The 16,545-nt window shown below is 42.6% G+C and overlaps 1 protein-coding gene across 1 annotated transcript; it reads left to right on the top strand.

The window, feature by feature from the left end:
• Nucleotides 1–396: 396 nt before the first annotated feature.
• LOC132092841 (uncharacterized) lies at nt 397–12,537 on the top strand. The gene is made up of 4 exons (XM_059499276.1): nt 397–610; nt 838–1,877; nt 3,733–4,455; nt 12,529–12,537. The coding sequence occupies exons 2-4, from the start codon at nt 888–890 to the stop codon at nt 12,535–12,537; spliced, it is 1,722 nt and encodes a 573-aa protein (XP_059355259.1). The 5' UTR covers nt 397–610; nt 838–887.
• The last annotated feature ends 4,008 nt before the right edge of the window (nt 12,538–16,545 follow it).

The following is a 16,545-nucleotide window of genomic DNA, read 5'->3' as shown; positions in this document are numbered from 1 at the left end:
ACACAGTTTTTCTCAGATGACTACAATGATGTAATCATAAAAGCAGTTGCACATCACAATTTTGAGTCCACAAACACTCTGATAGCCAGTGAAGTGACTGTGAAGGGGACAAAATACAGAAAGAACATGAAAATTGTGATTGATGATGATGATGATGAGGGGCTTCTTACTGGAAAATTCAAAGTGGTTCTCGTTCGTAAGGATTCAACAGTATATTTTATAGCTGAAAAGTATCTTGCCCTGCGTATTTCCTGACATGGGTGTTTACAGCCTCACACTGATGCAGAGAAACTACTGTTGTATTAATCAGGAGAATCTGCTTGATTACTATCCCTTGCCTGAGTATACTGTGCATGGCACACAACTGATAATTCTTCACCATTATTTCCCTCTAGTCCAGAATGATGGCGAACATGAGTGAAGAAATCAAAGAGATCATCTGCTAAGATCTTGCCAAATCTGTCTAAAGAGACTCAGTGTTAAATAATATCGAAACTTCAGAGCTCCGGCTTGGAGTCAAAAGAAGACTTAAAATATGTACAACAGGAAGACATTGCTGATCTGTTACCTGTTATCCAGTGCAGAAAACTCCTGGATGCATTCAAATTAGGTAATATATGGTTAATCTAGTGTGACATTTTCTTGTTATATTTTCTTGTTTATTCAGTTGTGGAATTTCTTTTTCTGAAACTATATAATGCACCTGTGAATTTTTCAAATATGCCTAATATAACGAGAGTTTAGAAGACTTTTGGCCAAATGTCTGCAGTGACTCTGATATAGCTTATTAGTTATGTACCCTAAATATTTTTGTTTGTTTGTTTGTTTGTTTTTTAGAAACCGAGAAAGTTGCATTGGATTTACAAGTCATTCCAACTTCGTCACCAATGAGTAGCGATTGGTCGGTGTCGGGGTCTTCATCACCAACATGCACTCCGCCTAATTCTAGCTCATCACAGCTATCAGCCATTTCTTCATGTTCAAGCCAGTCAAGAAACAGTGAACCAAGCAACAGACCTTCCACATCTCAGATACTGAAAACATGGCCAGAAACTTTCCAGGTCCCTTGGGAACAAATGCCACAGGAAATTCGTTCTGCAATTGCAGATGGCAAGAGACCTAAACCAGTGGAGCGACGCCAGATGGTACAAGTACTCGTGGATGAAATGAGAAGGTATGAGGCTAACCCCACTCGCGCACAATGCCTAACTGTGGTTCGAAATATCATCAGGCAGTACCCAAAGAGTTTTGCTGATATTGCACCAGATGGGTCACTTCTGTGTGGAGGTTACACATCACTTTTGATTCAATTGAAAAACCGCATTGAGAATGTGAACCGTGATGGAAGCTTCTCATTCCACCGATCCTCTACAGCCAAGAGGGGTCCAACTGACACATATGTATGTACACGATTTCAGCCAGAGCTGCCCCCAGAAGAAACTGATGACACTGTGGAACAGCACCGCCATAGACTGGAGGAGATTTATAGACAGGAGGGATCAGGTAGAGCAGAAAGAGCAGAATTTAAAAATCTAATGGAGCTCACATTCTCTCTACAACGTCGCCATATAAATACACTTCCACCACCTGACATTGAAGATGGGAAAAGCAAATGGCCTTTTCTTTTCACGCCAAGGTATATATACGCGCATTTTGAGTTGCACACAGACATCAATGTGCTTCGTAGCTTGGAACTCAGCATGGAGGAATGTGGAAGAGCCATCACAGAATACTTCAGGGGAAAACCTACCAACAAAAATGTCAAGGATATCCTCTCTAATGGTGAAGATAATGAGACGGCACTTCGTGTTGTTCAGCTGCTCATGGCACACTTTGGAGAGGACATAACTGGGCTGATCCTTCTTACAGTTACTTCTGTACGTTTTATTTTTTTCTTTCTAACCCTGTGTTTTAAAGGGTGACTCCACCAGTCTTCAGTGTCCTGACACCTTATGTGTGTACTAGTTTTGGGGAGTACTACTACATATGTGAAAACAGAAGTGTAAATTATTTTGTATCTTAGAGCAAGCTGCGTGTAAGCTGATAAATTACCTCCATGTTGTCACACAGTTGCTAAATTGCATTATGGGTAAAGTAGGTGCAAGGTTTTAAAAAGTATTTAACTTGTCTTATTTGCCCTACTATGACACTGAATTATTACATTTATAAGCATTAGCTTGGAGTGCATTAGCTGTACATTCCTGATTGTATAGTTTATTTATTATTATGAATATTTGTTGTTTTTGACAGTGGAAGTACTGGAATAATGCTGCACAGAGGAACAGCAACTACCAAAGTGATGTTTATCTCTCCTGGATCAACAACTGAGATGTAAAAACACAAGCCTACCTCACAGGACAATTTTAAGAGGTAACCTGCAAGTCTAGCTTGCAGTGGCACAGTTGCCTACCTTACAGTTTCATCCCTAAATGTTTTTATTGATGCATATTATTGATTCATCCTGCTAAAATGTTCTAGTTTCAAAATGGCCTTAATGCGCATTTTCAAAATGTTCTTAGGTATGTTTTCAAAATGTTGCCAATTCTGCATATGTTCAAATGTTATTATGAAAGTATATATTGCAGATTACAAATAGAAATATTTTAAATTGACTTTTGAGGAAATTTTAATCTAACTCACAGGACTATGTTGGGAGGAAAAACAAGAGTCCCCAAAATGTGCCAAAGATTCTTGCATGCTAAATGTTCTTACTCATGTAACAAATAGGTCTTAATAGTTTAGTTTTCCAAATATTGCTAATGATTTGTATTTGTTGCCTTGGTCCTTTTCTTAGACCTATTGTGTTATTCAAGGTAAAACTTAAATTACTAGGTAAGATAAATCACTTATGACAAGAATTTGGTAAGTGTTCAAACTTGTCTTAAATAATAATTAAAAAAAAGTCAACTATAGGTTATGCCCTTCACATTTGGTGACGATTTGGGGCAGTCTCTGACGAGCAATTTAAGAATGTAAGTTTATTGCCCTAGTCTAAAGCAGACACTACTGTTCCCTATCTGTCGGTCACTACGAGTTATGTCGAACGACATATGGGGTCTCACTTGGGAGGCCAATCATCTCTGAATTTAAGAGAAAACGCCAATGAAAATTGGCTAGTGGATTAACACACCTGAGCCACTCCCCGTGCCAACGGGTATAAATAGGGCGACAGGGGCATCCACTCATTAGATTTTTGCTTCGGAGCCGAGTAGTCGATGAGAGCAGTCACTACAAAGCCATTCATCTTTGTTTTAAAGAAGCTGTTCCTGGTCGGTGTGACGGCGCGGTACAACGGTGTCCCTGTGACAGCGATTCCCCTGGGCGCTTCGGCTAAAAGAGACAGTTTTCTAAAAGAGCAAATCACGGACGATTCGCGTCTTTTTCAAGATGCCGTTTCGTCCGTGTCCTTCTGGATGCGGTCGTTTCCTGTCTTCGGTGGACGGTCACGAGCGTTGTCTGCAGTGTCTGGGCGTCCAACACGCTGAGGCTGCGCTCGTGGATGATTCATGCGTCTACTGTGGGCGTATGAACATGGCAGCGCTGCGATAGCGTCTCTCACTCCTCAAGGGGAGTGCAGCAGACCCCTCTGTCGCCACCCGTCCCTGTCTCTCTGGCTCGAGCAGAGGACCGCCGGCTGGCGCTCTGGGAGATCTGAGGGTTACAGTGAGAGCTTCTCCGCCGGGCCACGCCCCACGGACCTCTCACTCCTCCCGCAGCGCCTGTCCCGTGCAGCTGCCGATTGATTCTGCTGGGCCGTCTCATGGCGGTCCCAGCGTGTCTTTCGGTGGGCCGCCCGAAGATCAGATGTCGATCGCTGCATCGGGGGATGGGTTATCGACCTCTGAGGATGAGGATTCAGCGGGGCTGCCCCCCTCGGGTGATGTCACTGCTGCCGAATCTGACTTGGAGTTGTCGGCCATGCTTGCCCGGGCAGCCGTGAGTATCTGGCTGGAGGTGACTACACCGCCCAGTCCTGAGCCCTCGCGGCAGGATGATTGGTTTCTCGGCGCGGGACACGGCTCACAACATCGTTCTGCTCCGGTGCCTTTCTTCCCGGAGGTGCATGAAGAGGTGACGAAGTCGTGGACGGCCCCTTTCATGGCCAGAAGCCGCTCGTCTCCCTCTTCCATCCTCACCACCCTCGATGGCGGGGCAGCCAGGGGGTACGTGGATGTTTCCCAGGTGGAGAGAGCGGTTGTGGTGCACCTGTGCCCACAAAATGCCGCCACTTGGAGCAATCATCCGCGTCTCCCGTCCAAGGCCTGTAAACTGTCGGCCGCGCTCGCTGCCAAGGCTTACAGTGCCGCAGGCCAAACTGCCTCCGCCCTGCATGCCATGGCTATCCTGCAGGTACACCAAGCCAAGGCGCTCAAAGCAATGCACGAGGGTGGTACCGACCCGGGGTTGATGCAGGAGCTGCGCACGGCGACTGACTTCGCCTTACGGGCGACGAAGGTCACGGCGCTGTCCCTCGGGAAGGCGATTTCCACGCTGGTGGTCCAGGAGCGGCATCTCTGGCTGAACCTGGCTGAGATGAGGGACATGGACAAGGCCCGCTTTCTTGATGCTCCCATCTCCCAGGCAGGCCTGTTCGGCAACACTGTCGAGGACTTTGCCCAGCAGTTCTCGGCGGTGCAAAAGCAGACTGAGGCCATCCAACTCATCTTGCCCCGACGTGTGCCTCCGGTTGCCACCATTCCGTCGCGGGCAGCGCCTCAGCCTGCTCGTCGCCGTGTCACTCCCGGCTGCGAAGTCCTCAAGGAAGTCGACTAAGCGGCCCTGACACGGGCAACTCGGAGATGTGGGGAACTGCTCTTCAGGAGCTGGCGAAGACAGCGCCACTCCTTCCCCCGGAGGAGGGCCGGGTGGAAAATCTTCAGTTTATGTTTCTTTCTGTTCCGCCGCTTGTCAAATGGCCAGTGGCACCCACTTTTTAAAAAAAAGAGCAAATTCCCCTTCCTCCGAGTTGCAAGGCTCGTGGATTGACAATGAGCGACGCATAGCCTCATCACTCTCACCCACGATGCCCCCTTTCGCCAGCGGTCGAGAAGTCGCGGTTCGGAGACGCAACGTCTCTCCACGCATCTCTGGCCAGTTCCTCCGGGAACACTGGGAGTGTGGCTGTGATGACTCAGGACGCAATGCCTTCTAGGCCTTCGGACACAACTCCCCATCGCTGCACCACTGCGGGTATGTCGACTGTCCCTTTGGTGCCACTTGTACGGAGTCTGGGAGCGTGGCTTTCACTGCCCAACCCGTCACGCTGGCTCATCCACTGTGGCTGTTTCGTACATCAACCGACAGGGTGGTTTACGATCACGTCGCATGTCTCAACTCGCCCGCAATCTCCTCCACTGGAGTCAGACGCGGCTCAAGTCACTGTGCAAGGTCAGGGAGGACGAGGAACAGGTCCTGTTGGTTGCGCCTTATTGGCCCACCCGGACCTGGTTTTCGGAACTCATGCTCCTCGTGACAGCCCCTCCCTGGCGCATCCCCCTGAGGAGAGACCTTCTCTCTCAGGGGCTCGGCACCATTTGGCACCCGCGTCCAGATCTCTGGAACCTCCACGTGTGGCTTCTGGATGGGACGCGGCAGACCTAAGTGATCTGCCCCCAGCGGTGGTAGACACTATCACTCAGGCTAGAGCCCCTTCTAGGAGGCAGGCCTATGCTCTGAAGTGGAGTCTGTTTACGAATTGGTGTTCTTCTCACCGAGAAGACCCCCGGAGATGCCCGGTCAGAGTCGTGCTTTTTTTCCTGCAAGAAAGGTTGGAGCGTGGGCTGTCACCCTCCACCCTGAAAGTGTATGTGGCTGCCATTGCAGCCCATCACGATGCAGTGGACGGCCGGTCCCTGGGGAGGCATAACCTGATCGTTAGGTTCCTGAGGGGTGCCAGAAGGTAACATCCTTCTAGGACACCCCTGATTCCCTCCTGGGACCTCTCTATTGTCCTGGCGGGACTTCAGAGGGGTCCCTTTGAGCCGCTGGATTCAGTCAAGCTTAAGTTCCTGTCTCTCAAGACAGCGCTCCTGATCGCGCTCATTTCCATCAAGAGGGTCGGGGACCTCCAAGCATTTTCGGTAAGTGAAGAGTGCTTTGTGTTCGGGCCGGCCTACTCTCACGTTGTCCTGAGACCCCGGCCTGGATACGTGCCCAAGGTTCCCACCACTCCCTTCCGAGACCAGGTGGTGAACCTGCAAGCGCTGCCCCTGGAGGAGGCAGATCCAGCCTTGGCGTCGCTGTGTCCCGTAAGAGTGCTTCGCATATACGTGGACCGCACCCAGAGCTTTAGAAGCTCTGAGCAGCTCCTGGTCTGCTTTGGAGGTCAGCAGAAGGGGAAGGCTGTCTTTAAGCAGAGGTTGGCCCACTGGATAGTGGATGCCATCGCCTTGGCTTACCATTCCCAAGGCGAGCCGTGCCCCCTGGGGGTGAGGGCCCACTCCACATGGAGTGTGGCCTCCTCCTATGCACTGGTGCACGGCGCCTCTCTGGCAGACATCTGTCAAGCTGCCGGCTGGGCGACACCTAACACCTTTGCGAGGTTTTACAACCTCCGTGTGGAGCCAGTTTCTTCCCGTGTGTTGGGTAACAGGTAATTGGCGGGAAGGGCTGGCTTGGTGTCACGCTTGCTGCGCCATTCCCTCTAACACGGGGATGTGAGCCCCTTTCTTCTCCCAGTAGAGTTCCCCGGTTGGCGTACCCTGGTCGAGCATCCTCCAGCACCCTCGGCAGTCAGACTTGGCGGAGCAGTCCGGTCAGCCCCTGTACTGGGCTAGGTGTTCATATGGCTTGGTTCCCTACGGGTAATCCCATATGTGTATTCTTCCATGGTAAGGTTTCCCTCTTGGCAAACCCGTGTCTTCCCTTGACAGACCCGTTCTGTCAGTCTCTTCTGGCAGCCATTCCATCCCTACTCCAAGGTAGGACCTGCCTCAGAGACCCCTTCCATATGTAGTACTGCCCCCTGGGTCAGTCCATATCGGTATATCCACATGTCACCTCCCTACGGGTAGGATGTGGTCTCCGTAGCGACCTTTTCCTAGGCTCGCTTCCCCATTGTCTTGCCAGCTGAAAGAACAAATAGGGAAGATTTGAAGCAATCTTTCTCTGAAGGTTGAAACCCCTTCCATTAACTTTATGTGGGCGGAACAGCAGCTTGGCCTTCTCCAGCAGTGATGTACTCAACCTTTGGTACCAAGGTCAGTGAATTTGCGCTGGGGCTTTGGGAATGTTAGGACCTTAAGCGTAGCTTTTGTGGCACGCCAGGGCTTGTTGACAATTGCAGCGCCACAGGGTTGTGACGATGTTCAGGTTGTGGCGTTTTCCATATGACCCCATATGTCGTTCGACATAACTCGTAGTGACCGACAGATAGGGAACGTCTCGGTTACGTACGTAACCCTCGTTCACTGATGGAGGTAAGGTAACCGAGACGTTTCTGTTTGCTACTAAAAAGCTCTTCTCTGCATCGTCCAACAGGGTTTATTTTTCTTCCATTGTTTTTTTTTTTTTTTTTTTGTATTCATTTTGACATTGACATTGCTCTTTTAAATAAAGGTATTTGATTTTGAAGTTTTTATTGCTTATGTTGCATAATAATCACAATAATTCTTAAGCAATTGTCTTTAGTCCTGGAGTTCATTGGGAGACATTTGATATTTTAAATATCAATGAAGACTGATATTTTAGGAAACTTCTAATTGTATGTTATTTATAATACAGTAAAAATATTTCAGCACATCTTTGTGATTATTTGTAAATGACAATAATAGTGTTTAGGTTGTTACTTTAACTTCTCACAGTTTACTGTAGACCGGCGCAGTAGATGTGCCTGTCTAAAGTAAACTGTGATAAGTTAAAGTAACAATCTAAACAATATTATTTTAGTTTCCAAATAAATCACAAATATACTGCATTTTTTTTACTGTATTAGATTGTGAAGTCATTTAACAGTGTGACTACAGAAATATACTGTATTTCTGGTTTACAGACTACTACCGTAAAGTCATTTTACATATGAATACCGTAGAAATGACGGTATACTGCTGGCGTCTTTGCTGCCAGCTCTTTACTGTAAATTACAGAAATACAGAAACATACCGTTTTTCTGGTTTACAGACTACTACCATAAAGTAATTTTACGTATGAATACCGTAAAAATAACGGTATAATGCTGGCGTCTCTGAGTCACATGAGTGAGACAGCTGTGTCAGACACCATTAGTTTATTCGAGACATTGTATTTAAGAATTAATTTTTCTGAGTGGGAGTATTTACACCCACAGAGAAATGCAGAGCAGGACTGAAAGGTAGGGGAAACAGACACAAGAAAGGGCAAGACAATAGATAGGTAAAGGCTTCAAGTGGATAATATGGGCATAAAGAAGAGCAAAACAGAATAAGGAAAGTCAAAAAACATGTTGTTAGTATCGCCACTGGAAAATACAAAAAAATCTGAATTATGGGGTCTTAGAGCATCCCTGTACCAATTTTCTGTCTGGGAATCAGACCTAATCAGCTCTGTATCTGTTGGAAGGAGAAAAGTGAGATATAAAGCTATCAAATAGAATTATATCTGATGTGTGAAGTGTGTCGGTCTGGAAGATTTGTGCCTGATGGAGGTGTGCTATTAAAGTGCTGCTCAGTGGAGTGATGATAAAAAGCTAAAGATGATTTCCACTGACATTCCTTTTTGCTTCATACTGGCACTGTTCCCAGTTCCTTGGCAATTATAAACTTTATTTGATGTCTTTATGAATCAGATGTGTGAAGCACTCTGAGGCACAACATGACATGTGACATCTCTTTAATGATAACGAATCACTCCCAAGAAAATGCTTACCAAACATATTCACCGGTGTGGAACTGAGCAGCCGCTTTTAATGCATTCTCTATGGAAGCTGAGCGACAGGCTCGCACTGGGAATTGTGATATTGACGGAGAAGCGCTGGTGAAAACATCAAAAAGCTGAGTCATTCAAAACTTCATGCAAGTGAGAGGCGAATGAATATTATAAACATTTCAAATTATATATTTTTTTTTCTCAGATTTGAGAGTTTATATCTCACAATTCTGACTTTATGCAATTGCAAGTATATAAAGTCATAATTGTGAGTTAACTTGCAGTTGTAATTGTGATTTTTTTTTCATCAGAATTGGACTTTGTATCATGCAATTGCAAGTTTATATCTCACAGTTCTGAAAAAAGAAGTCAGAAATTGTGAGACATACTCAAAATATTGTATTTATATATATTTTTATTTTTATAAAAGTAAATATTGCAAATTTCTATCTCACAATTCTGACTTTTTAATTCACAATTGTGAGTTTATGTCAGGCATATCTAGGCAAAAGAAGTCAGAATTGTAAGACATAAATAATTGAAAAAAAAAGATTTGTGATAAAAAGTCACAATTACCTTATTCATTTGTATAAACAGCGGCTGAAAGGCACTTCCATATAAAGGTCTGTAGCGTTCTGAGCAGGATTCTTCTGCATAGAGTTTGTTAGTTGATAAGCAACTTGTAGTTGATAAGATAGAAGCAGTTTTTATAAATTTTTTGACACTCTAAGCACTGTAGATAATGTGGGGTTTTACTGGCATTTCTATTTCCTGTATACAGTTTCACCTGCTAAGATTCTCTCTTTGACACACACACAAAAAATAAAAAAATAAAAAATAAATAAATAAAATGGCACAGCACGTCCTTTCTTATAAGCACAAACTAAAGCTGGTGAAAGGTAACGTTGAGTTTCATGCCACATGAGAAATGATAATCAAATACATCATTTAAATATTAAGGCAAACACAGAAACTGATTTAATGATAGATTTGATTATGAACTGATGGATGAGACAATATTATTTCATCCTCAATGAAAAAAAAAGTGTGCATTCAAATCAAAACCTCTCTCTCTCTCTCTCTCTCTCTCTCTCTCTCTATATATATATATATATATATATATATATATATATATTCATGTCTGTCTGAATATCAATCAATCTATCTGTCACTCCATCCTTCTTTCTGAATCTTCTTTTCTTTTCTGTTTATTTTTATTTATTTATTTTAGAATAAACCTAACTTTTTTCTTATTTGTTTGTATATTTATAATGACAACATCAGATGCACAGTCTCATAAACATTACCACAAAAAATAAATAAAAATAAATAATAATAATAAGAAGAATTGCCTAAAAAATAAAAGCATTATATTTCTCTAAAGCACTAATTACAACATACCCCATATTTTAAAGTGCTATAATGATAATGCAATGATAATAATGTAGATGTACTTCAACCACCATTCCACTTATGAGGCCGATTTACATACTGAGAGAGATGAAAGCAATCCAATCTCTTTGCAGACTTAAGGAATGCATGATTTTGCATGATTCCAACATTCAGTCAATCACAATTACCTGTGAATGTACAGTACCAGGTGTGTGTGCTCCTATGCACAGACTGAGATTGATATGGAGCAAGATTTGCAAAAGCCAGGATGCACACACGTATAGCCCAATTCACATGAAACCTAATACACATGCACAAAATAGAAATATATATATTCATAAAACACATTTCATCACATTAACTTGTCAAGATGTTAACTGGTTTGACTATCAGATATAGTCTACTTAATTAGACTATTGTTGCTCCATAATTTACCCTGTGCTTTAGGATGAAAAGAATGTAAATGTGTCCATGTGTGTGTACTGCCTGGCAGATATAACTTTCTTTCCCCTGTTTACATTAGTGGTTTTGCCAGCACTTCTTTCTCAGTATAAGCACATGTGGAACGATTTCTTGATTATGGTCTTATTTCACAGGTTTTGTAATGACATGTAAACAATGTTTCTTCCAGCTGGCTCCGAAGAAATCTCTTGTCAACTTGGAGTCTTTGTATTCCATCTCTCCATATGCTCCTGCGTCCCATCAGGAGGCACACAGAGTGAACATAATTTCCCATGGGCCCTCAGAAATAAGGTGTCATCCATTATATTACAGACAGTTTCTTCTCCAAATGATCTATGAGGATGATTGCAGCCATTTAGCTGGGTGTAGCATGCTGGCCACAATCATTCCAATTTACTTTAAATCATCTTGAATCTTCTGTATATGAACAGTATTTATTATACAAAACCAGACAATGGCCAAACTATTATTGTTCCTCAAGCTTGTTTTCGTGGCCTGCTCTGTGATCTCATCTTTGTTAAAATCGAACTGTGGACTTCCTGTGACTTTTTCAGTTAGATTTTCCATTCACTCCTTCTCTTTAACAATAAGGTGAAATAAACTAGATACTGTATGAGTCAAAATGGTGACTAATTGACTAGTCCAACAAACGACATATATTCGTAGACCTCATTAAACATATCTAGTTTAACTTTGTGTGTGTGTGTGTGTGTGTGTGTGTGAATTCAGTTGATTTACAATGACAGTAAACACATTTAGTATATTTAAAGCTGCAGTCTGTAACTTTTGACGCTATAGCGGTTAATAAACAGAACTGCTTGCGTCTTGCGGGAAAACATTGTAGCCAGAGCTACTTCTCTCTGTTAATGTCTATGAAGAATTACAAAGGTACTAAGTTACTCTTCTGCAGTAACCCGAAACAATCTAAAATAGTCCAAATATAAACACTTATTATAGGTGTACCCTAGTGATTCAGGACAGGCTAAAAACACGGTTTGGAAAATGGATTCATGGTGTACTCGCTTATTATATACATTTTGTAAATTTTGAAAAATTTACGGCAGCTCTGATTGGTTGTTTCTTACCAGGAGCGGCGTATTTCTGCAAATGGCAATAGGACCACTGGGAGGAGCCAGAGGAGCTTGATTTTTTCATAGAGTATCTGTCTCATATTCTACTGTCAGGACATAATGACAGGTTTCACAAATATGTAAAAAACTAATTTTTACAAAAGTTACCTACTGCAGCTTTAAGTATATATAAGATTTAAGTGCTGATCAAATCACCACAAAAGTCATGAAGTATTATCCAGCCTTATTAGCTATATCCGAGGAAGTTCTTGTAAGCTGAAAAGTCATCATCTCCTCTGTCATTTTGCTCTTTGTTAGGAACAATGGCTTCCGGTGCAGCACTAGATGTAAATAAGAATCCTGACGAAAAACGCAGACATGATCATGCATTGAGCCCATTAGGGTCGAATTTAAACTCTGAAGGGCTTCAGCTCTCCAGGAATTGAGTTTGACACCCCTGCTATAAAGGCAGGGTAGGTGATTTGGATTTGGATTTTTTTATTTTATTTTTTTTATGCTAGTTGAAAGTCTCTTAACATCATAATAGCAATCACTAAATTAAGTGGTCTACATTTATTTATATGTATTTATATTGTCTGTGGAAAGCGTAGTACCATAACATGTTTGTCCAATCATATCCCTTGGTCTGAGTGCCATGATAGGCCATTCTGCCTGTCTTTTAATGTATGTATTTGCATACCTCCTCGCACCCTGTTCGCGCAGACATGATACGTCATGAGTGCGTCCTATTACGCTATTGCAGACTGAGTGAGAATAGAAGCTTTTATTATGGCAATATCATGTGCTTTGTATTGTAGGATTTTCTCACAGAGACATGAGGTAATCTGACAGCATTACATTCAGCGATCCACCAATGCCATCTTGCATCTTGTTGCTTGTTAGTATCTGGTCTTCCTGAGCACATTTATGTGTTTTGGATGAGGCAAGGCTTTATAGGGAAGGTGATTTTTATATAGGGATTTTATATAGGGATTTTTAGGGAGGGTGGGATCTTACACATTCAAAGCTGTCTTTCTATTGCTAGCCTTCTTGAAATCGCCTACTCTACCGTTAATTACAAAAGAAGATGCTGTATCCAATTGGGGTCTAGAACATCTTTCATTGTATGGAGAGAAGAAGAATAAAATCTCTTATCTTTGCACAGAAACTAGAGTGAATAATGACTGCATTTTGAGTGAACTATCCATTTAAGACCAAAATTGTAAATTCTACTTCTTGTTACAAGTATGGTAGAACCATCTCTTCTACCACAAAAGACTGCTTTTTAAGTTATCTTCCTGATGTATCCAAATTCCTTAGCATATCCAAAACATCTGAACAATTTGATGATGTAACAGAAACTATGGACTCCCTCTTTTCTAGCATTTTAAATACAGTTGCTTCCTTTGTGTTAAGGAAGGTTAAGGAAACCAGTATGACACCATGGTATAATGAGCATACTCGCACCCTAAAGAGAGCAGCCCGAAAAATGGAGCGCAGCTGGAGGAAAACAAAAATAGAGGTATTTCGTATTGCTTGGCAGGAAAGTAACCTATCCTACAGAAAAGCATTAAAAACTGCTAGATCCGATTGCTTTTCTTCTCTTTTAGAAGAAAAAAAACATAACCCAAGGTATTTATTCAATACAGTGGCTAAATTAACGGAAAAATAAAGTCTCAACAAGTGTTGACATTTCCCAACATCACAGCAGTAATGACTTTATGAACTACTTTACTTCTAAAATCGATACTATTAGAGATTAAATTTTAACCATTCAGCCGTCAGCTACAGTATCGCATCAGACAGTGCACTATAGACCTCCTGAGGAAAAGTTCCACTCATTCTCTACTATAGGAGGGGAAGAATTGTATAAACTTGTTAAATCATCTAAACCAACAACATGTATGTAAGAGCCTATACCATCTAAGCTCCTAAAAGAGGTGCTTCCAGAAGTCATAGATCCTCTTCTGACTATTATTAATTCCTCATTGTCATTAGGTCCCCAAAACCTTCAAACTGGCTGTTATTTAGCCTCTCATCAAAAAAAAAAAAAACACAACTTGACCCCAAATAACTAGTTAATTATAGACCAATCTAAAAATCTCCCTTTTCTGTCCGAGATACTAGAAAAGGTGGTATCCTCACAATTATATTCCTTCTTAGAGAAAAATGGTATATGTGAGGATTTCCAGTCAGGATTTAGACCGTATCATAGTACTGAGACTGCTCTCAGAGTTACAATTGACCTGCTCTGATCGTGGTTGTGTCTCTCTATTAGTTCGATTGGATCTTAGTGCTGTATTTGACACAATTGACCACAACATTCTTTTGCAAAGACTTGAACACTTTGTTGGCATTAATGGAAGTGCATTAGCATGGTTTAAATCGTAATTATATGACCACCATCAATTCGTAGCAGTGAATGAAGAGGTATCATATCGATCACAAGTGCAGTATGGAGTACCTCAAGGCTCAGTACTAGGGACGCTACTCTTCACGCTTTATATGTTACTGTGATGAGTGGGGCGGGGCCGAGGGACGTGGGAGCGAGGCCGGTGGAGATGAGCTACACCTGTTCGCTCCCACGTCCCTCGGCCCTGCCCCACTCGTCACAGTTACCCTTGGGAGATATCATCAGGAAACATGGTGTTAGCTTTCACTGTTATGCTGATGATACTCAGCTCTATATTTCTTCATGGCCCGGTGAAACACACCAATTTGAAAAACTAATGAAATTCATAGTCGATATAAAAAACTGGATGACAAGTAATTTCTTACTGCTAAATTCACAAAAAAAACGAGGTGTTAATTATAGGACCTAAAAATTCTGCATGTAATAACCTAGAACACTGTCTAAGACTTGATGGCTGCTCTGTCAATTCTTCGTCATCAGTTAGGAACCTAGGTCTGCTATTTGATCGCAATCTTTCCTTAGAAAGCCACGTTTCTAGCATTTGTAAAACTGCATTTATCCATCTCAAAAATATATCTAAATTACGGCCTATGCTCTCAATGTCAAATGCAGAAATGTTAATCCAAGCATTTATGACCTCAAGGTTAGATTATTGTAATGCTTTATTGGGTGGTTGTTCTGCACGCTTAGTAAACAAACTACAGCTAGTCCAAAATGCACCAGCAAGAGTTCTTACTAGAACCAGGAAGTATGACCATGTTAGCCCGATCCTTTCAACACTGCACCGTTAGGTAAACCAGAACCGGGAACACTTCCCATAACACCCGATGTACTTGCTACATCATTAGAAGAATGGCATCTACGCTAATATTAGTCTGTTTCTCTCTTATTCCGAGGTCACCGTAGCCACCAGATCCAGTCTGTATCCAGATCAGAGGGTCACTGCAGTCACCCAGATCCAGTACGTATCCAGACCAGATGGTGGATCGGCACCTAGAAAAGGACCTCTACATCCCTGAAAGACAGCAGAGACCAGGACAACCAGGGCCACAGATACAGATCCCCTGTAAAGACCTTGTCTCAGATGACCACCAGGACAAGACCACAGGAAACAGATGATTCTTCTGCACAATCTGACTTTGCTGCAGCCTGGAATTGAACTGCTGGTTTCGTCTGGTCAGAGGAGAACTGGCCCCCCAACTGAGCCTGGTTTCTCCCTAGGTTTTTTTCTTAATTCTGTCACCGATGGAGTTTCGGTTCCTTGCCGCTGTCGCCTCTTGCTTGCTTAGTCGGGGTCAGTTCATCTACAGTGATATTTTTGACTTGATTGCAAATTAATGCACAGACACTTTTTAAACTAAACAGAGATGACACTCAGATCACTGAATCAGATCACTGAATTCAATGATGAACTGCCTTTAACTGTCATTTTGCATTATCGACACAGTGTTTTCCTAATGAATGTTGTTCAGTTGCTTTGACGCAATGTATTTTTTTTAAAGCGCTATATAAATAAAGGTGACTTGACTTGACTCAACTAGTCATTTAGGCAGTGTTGGGGAGTAACTAGTTACATGTAACGGCGTTACGTAATTTAATTACAAAATTATTGTAACTGTAATTAGTTACAGTTACTAAGAAAAAATGAGTAATTAAATTACAGTTACTTATGAAATTTTTAACGATTACAAAGGGATTACATTTGAATATTTACACACATCCACATACAGATTTAACTGATTTCTTTCCCAAATTGCACTGACTATTCTGAGACATACCGCCCTAATAATTTCCCGGATGCGGAAATACAGTCTGGTTCCTAGAATCCAGTCATAAAAACGGAATGCCTAACTCGGACGGAATATGCCACATTTTGGATGACTAAAAGTAGGTCAGTACACTTGAAACTAAACATGACATCGACTAGTGTCTGTGAATATTAAGCCCCACAAATGCAATATATGACTTGCACATTCTGCGTGTCTGTGGAAATCAGGCGCGGACTGGACACCGGGAGAACCGGGACAATTCCCTGTGGCCTGGCAGATGATTTGGCCCGCTATTTAATATCATTATTGTATAATTGCCTGCCGAATGTACTAAAGCGATCATTTGTGAATCCGCCATTTGATAATTAAATCTCTAATAAGTCACGAAGTGTTAGTCATGACTCGCGGGCTCTCCGCGCCTCCGCCAAACGGTTTGGATCAGACTCAGAGTAATCAATGCGAGAGAGAGAGAGAGAGAATAGAGTGGTCTGTGGAAGCGCACAGCTGGAGCAGAGAAGCAGAACTACTGTTCAGGGTTTCAGGTCAGTTTCATCTGTAAAGATGCTTTTTTGTCTTTGTTTTTTTAATCAAGCAGCAG

This window comes from Carassius carassius, chromosome 18, assembly GCF_963082965.1.
Source record: "Carassius carassius chromosome 18, fCarCar2.1, whole genome shotgun sequence".
In the NCBI taxonomy this organism is placed as follows: Eukaryota; Metazoa; Chordata; class Actinopteri; order Cypriniformes; family Cyprinidae; genus Carassius; species Carassius carassius.
Note: the sequence above shows the minus strand (reverse complement) of the source record. Positions and strands in the feature narration are given on the sequence as shown.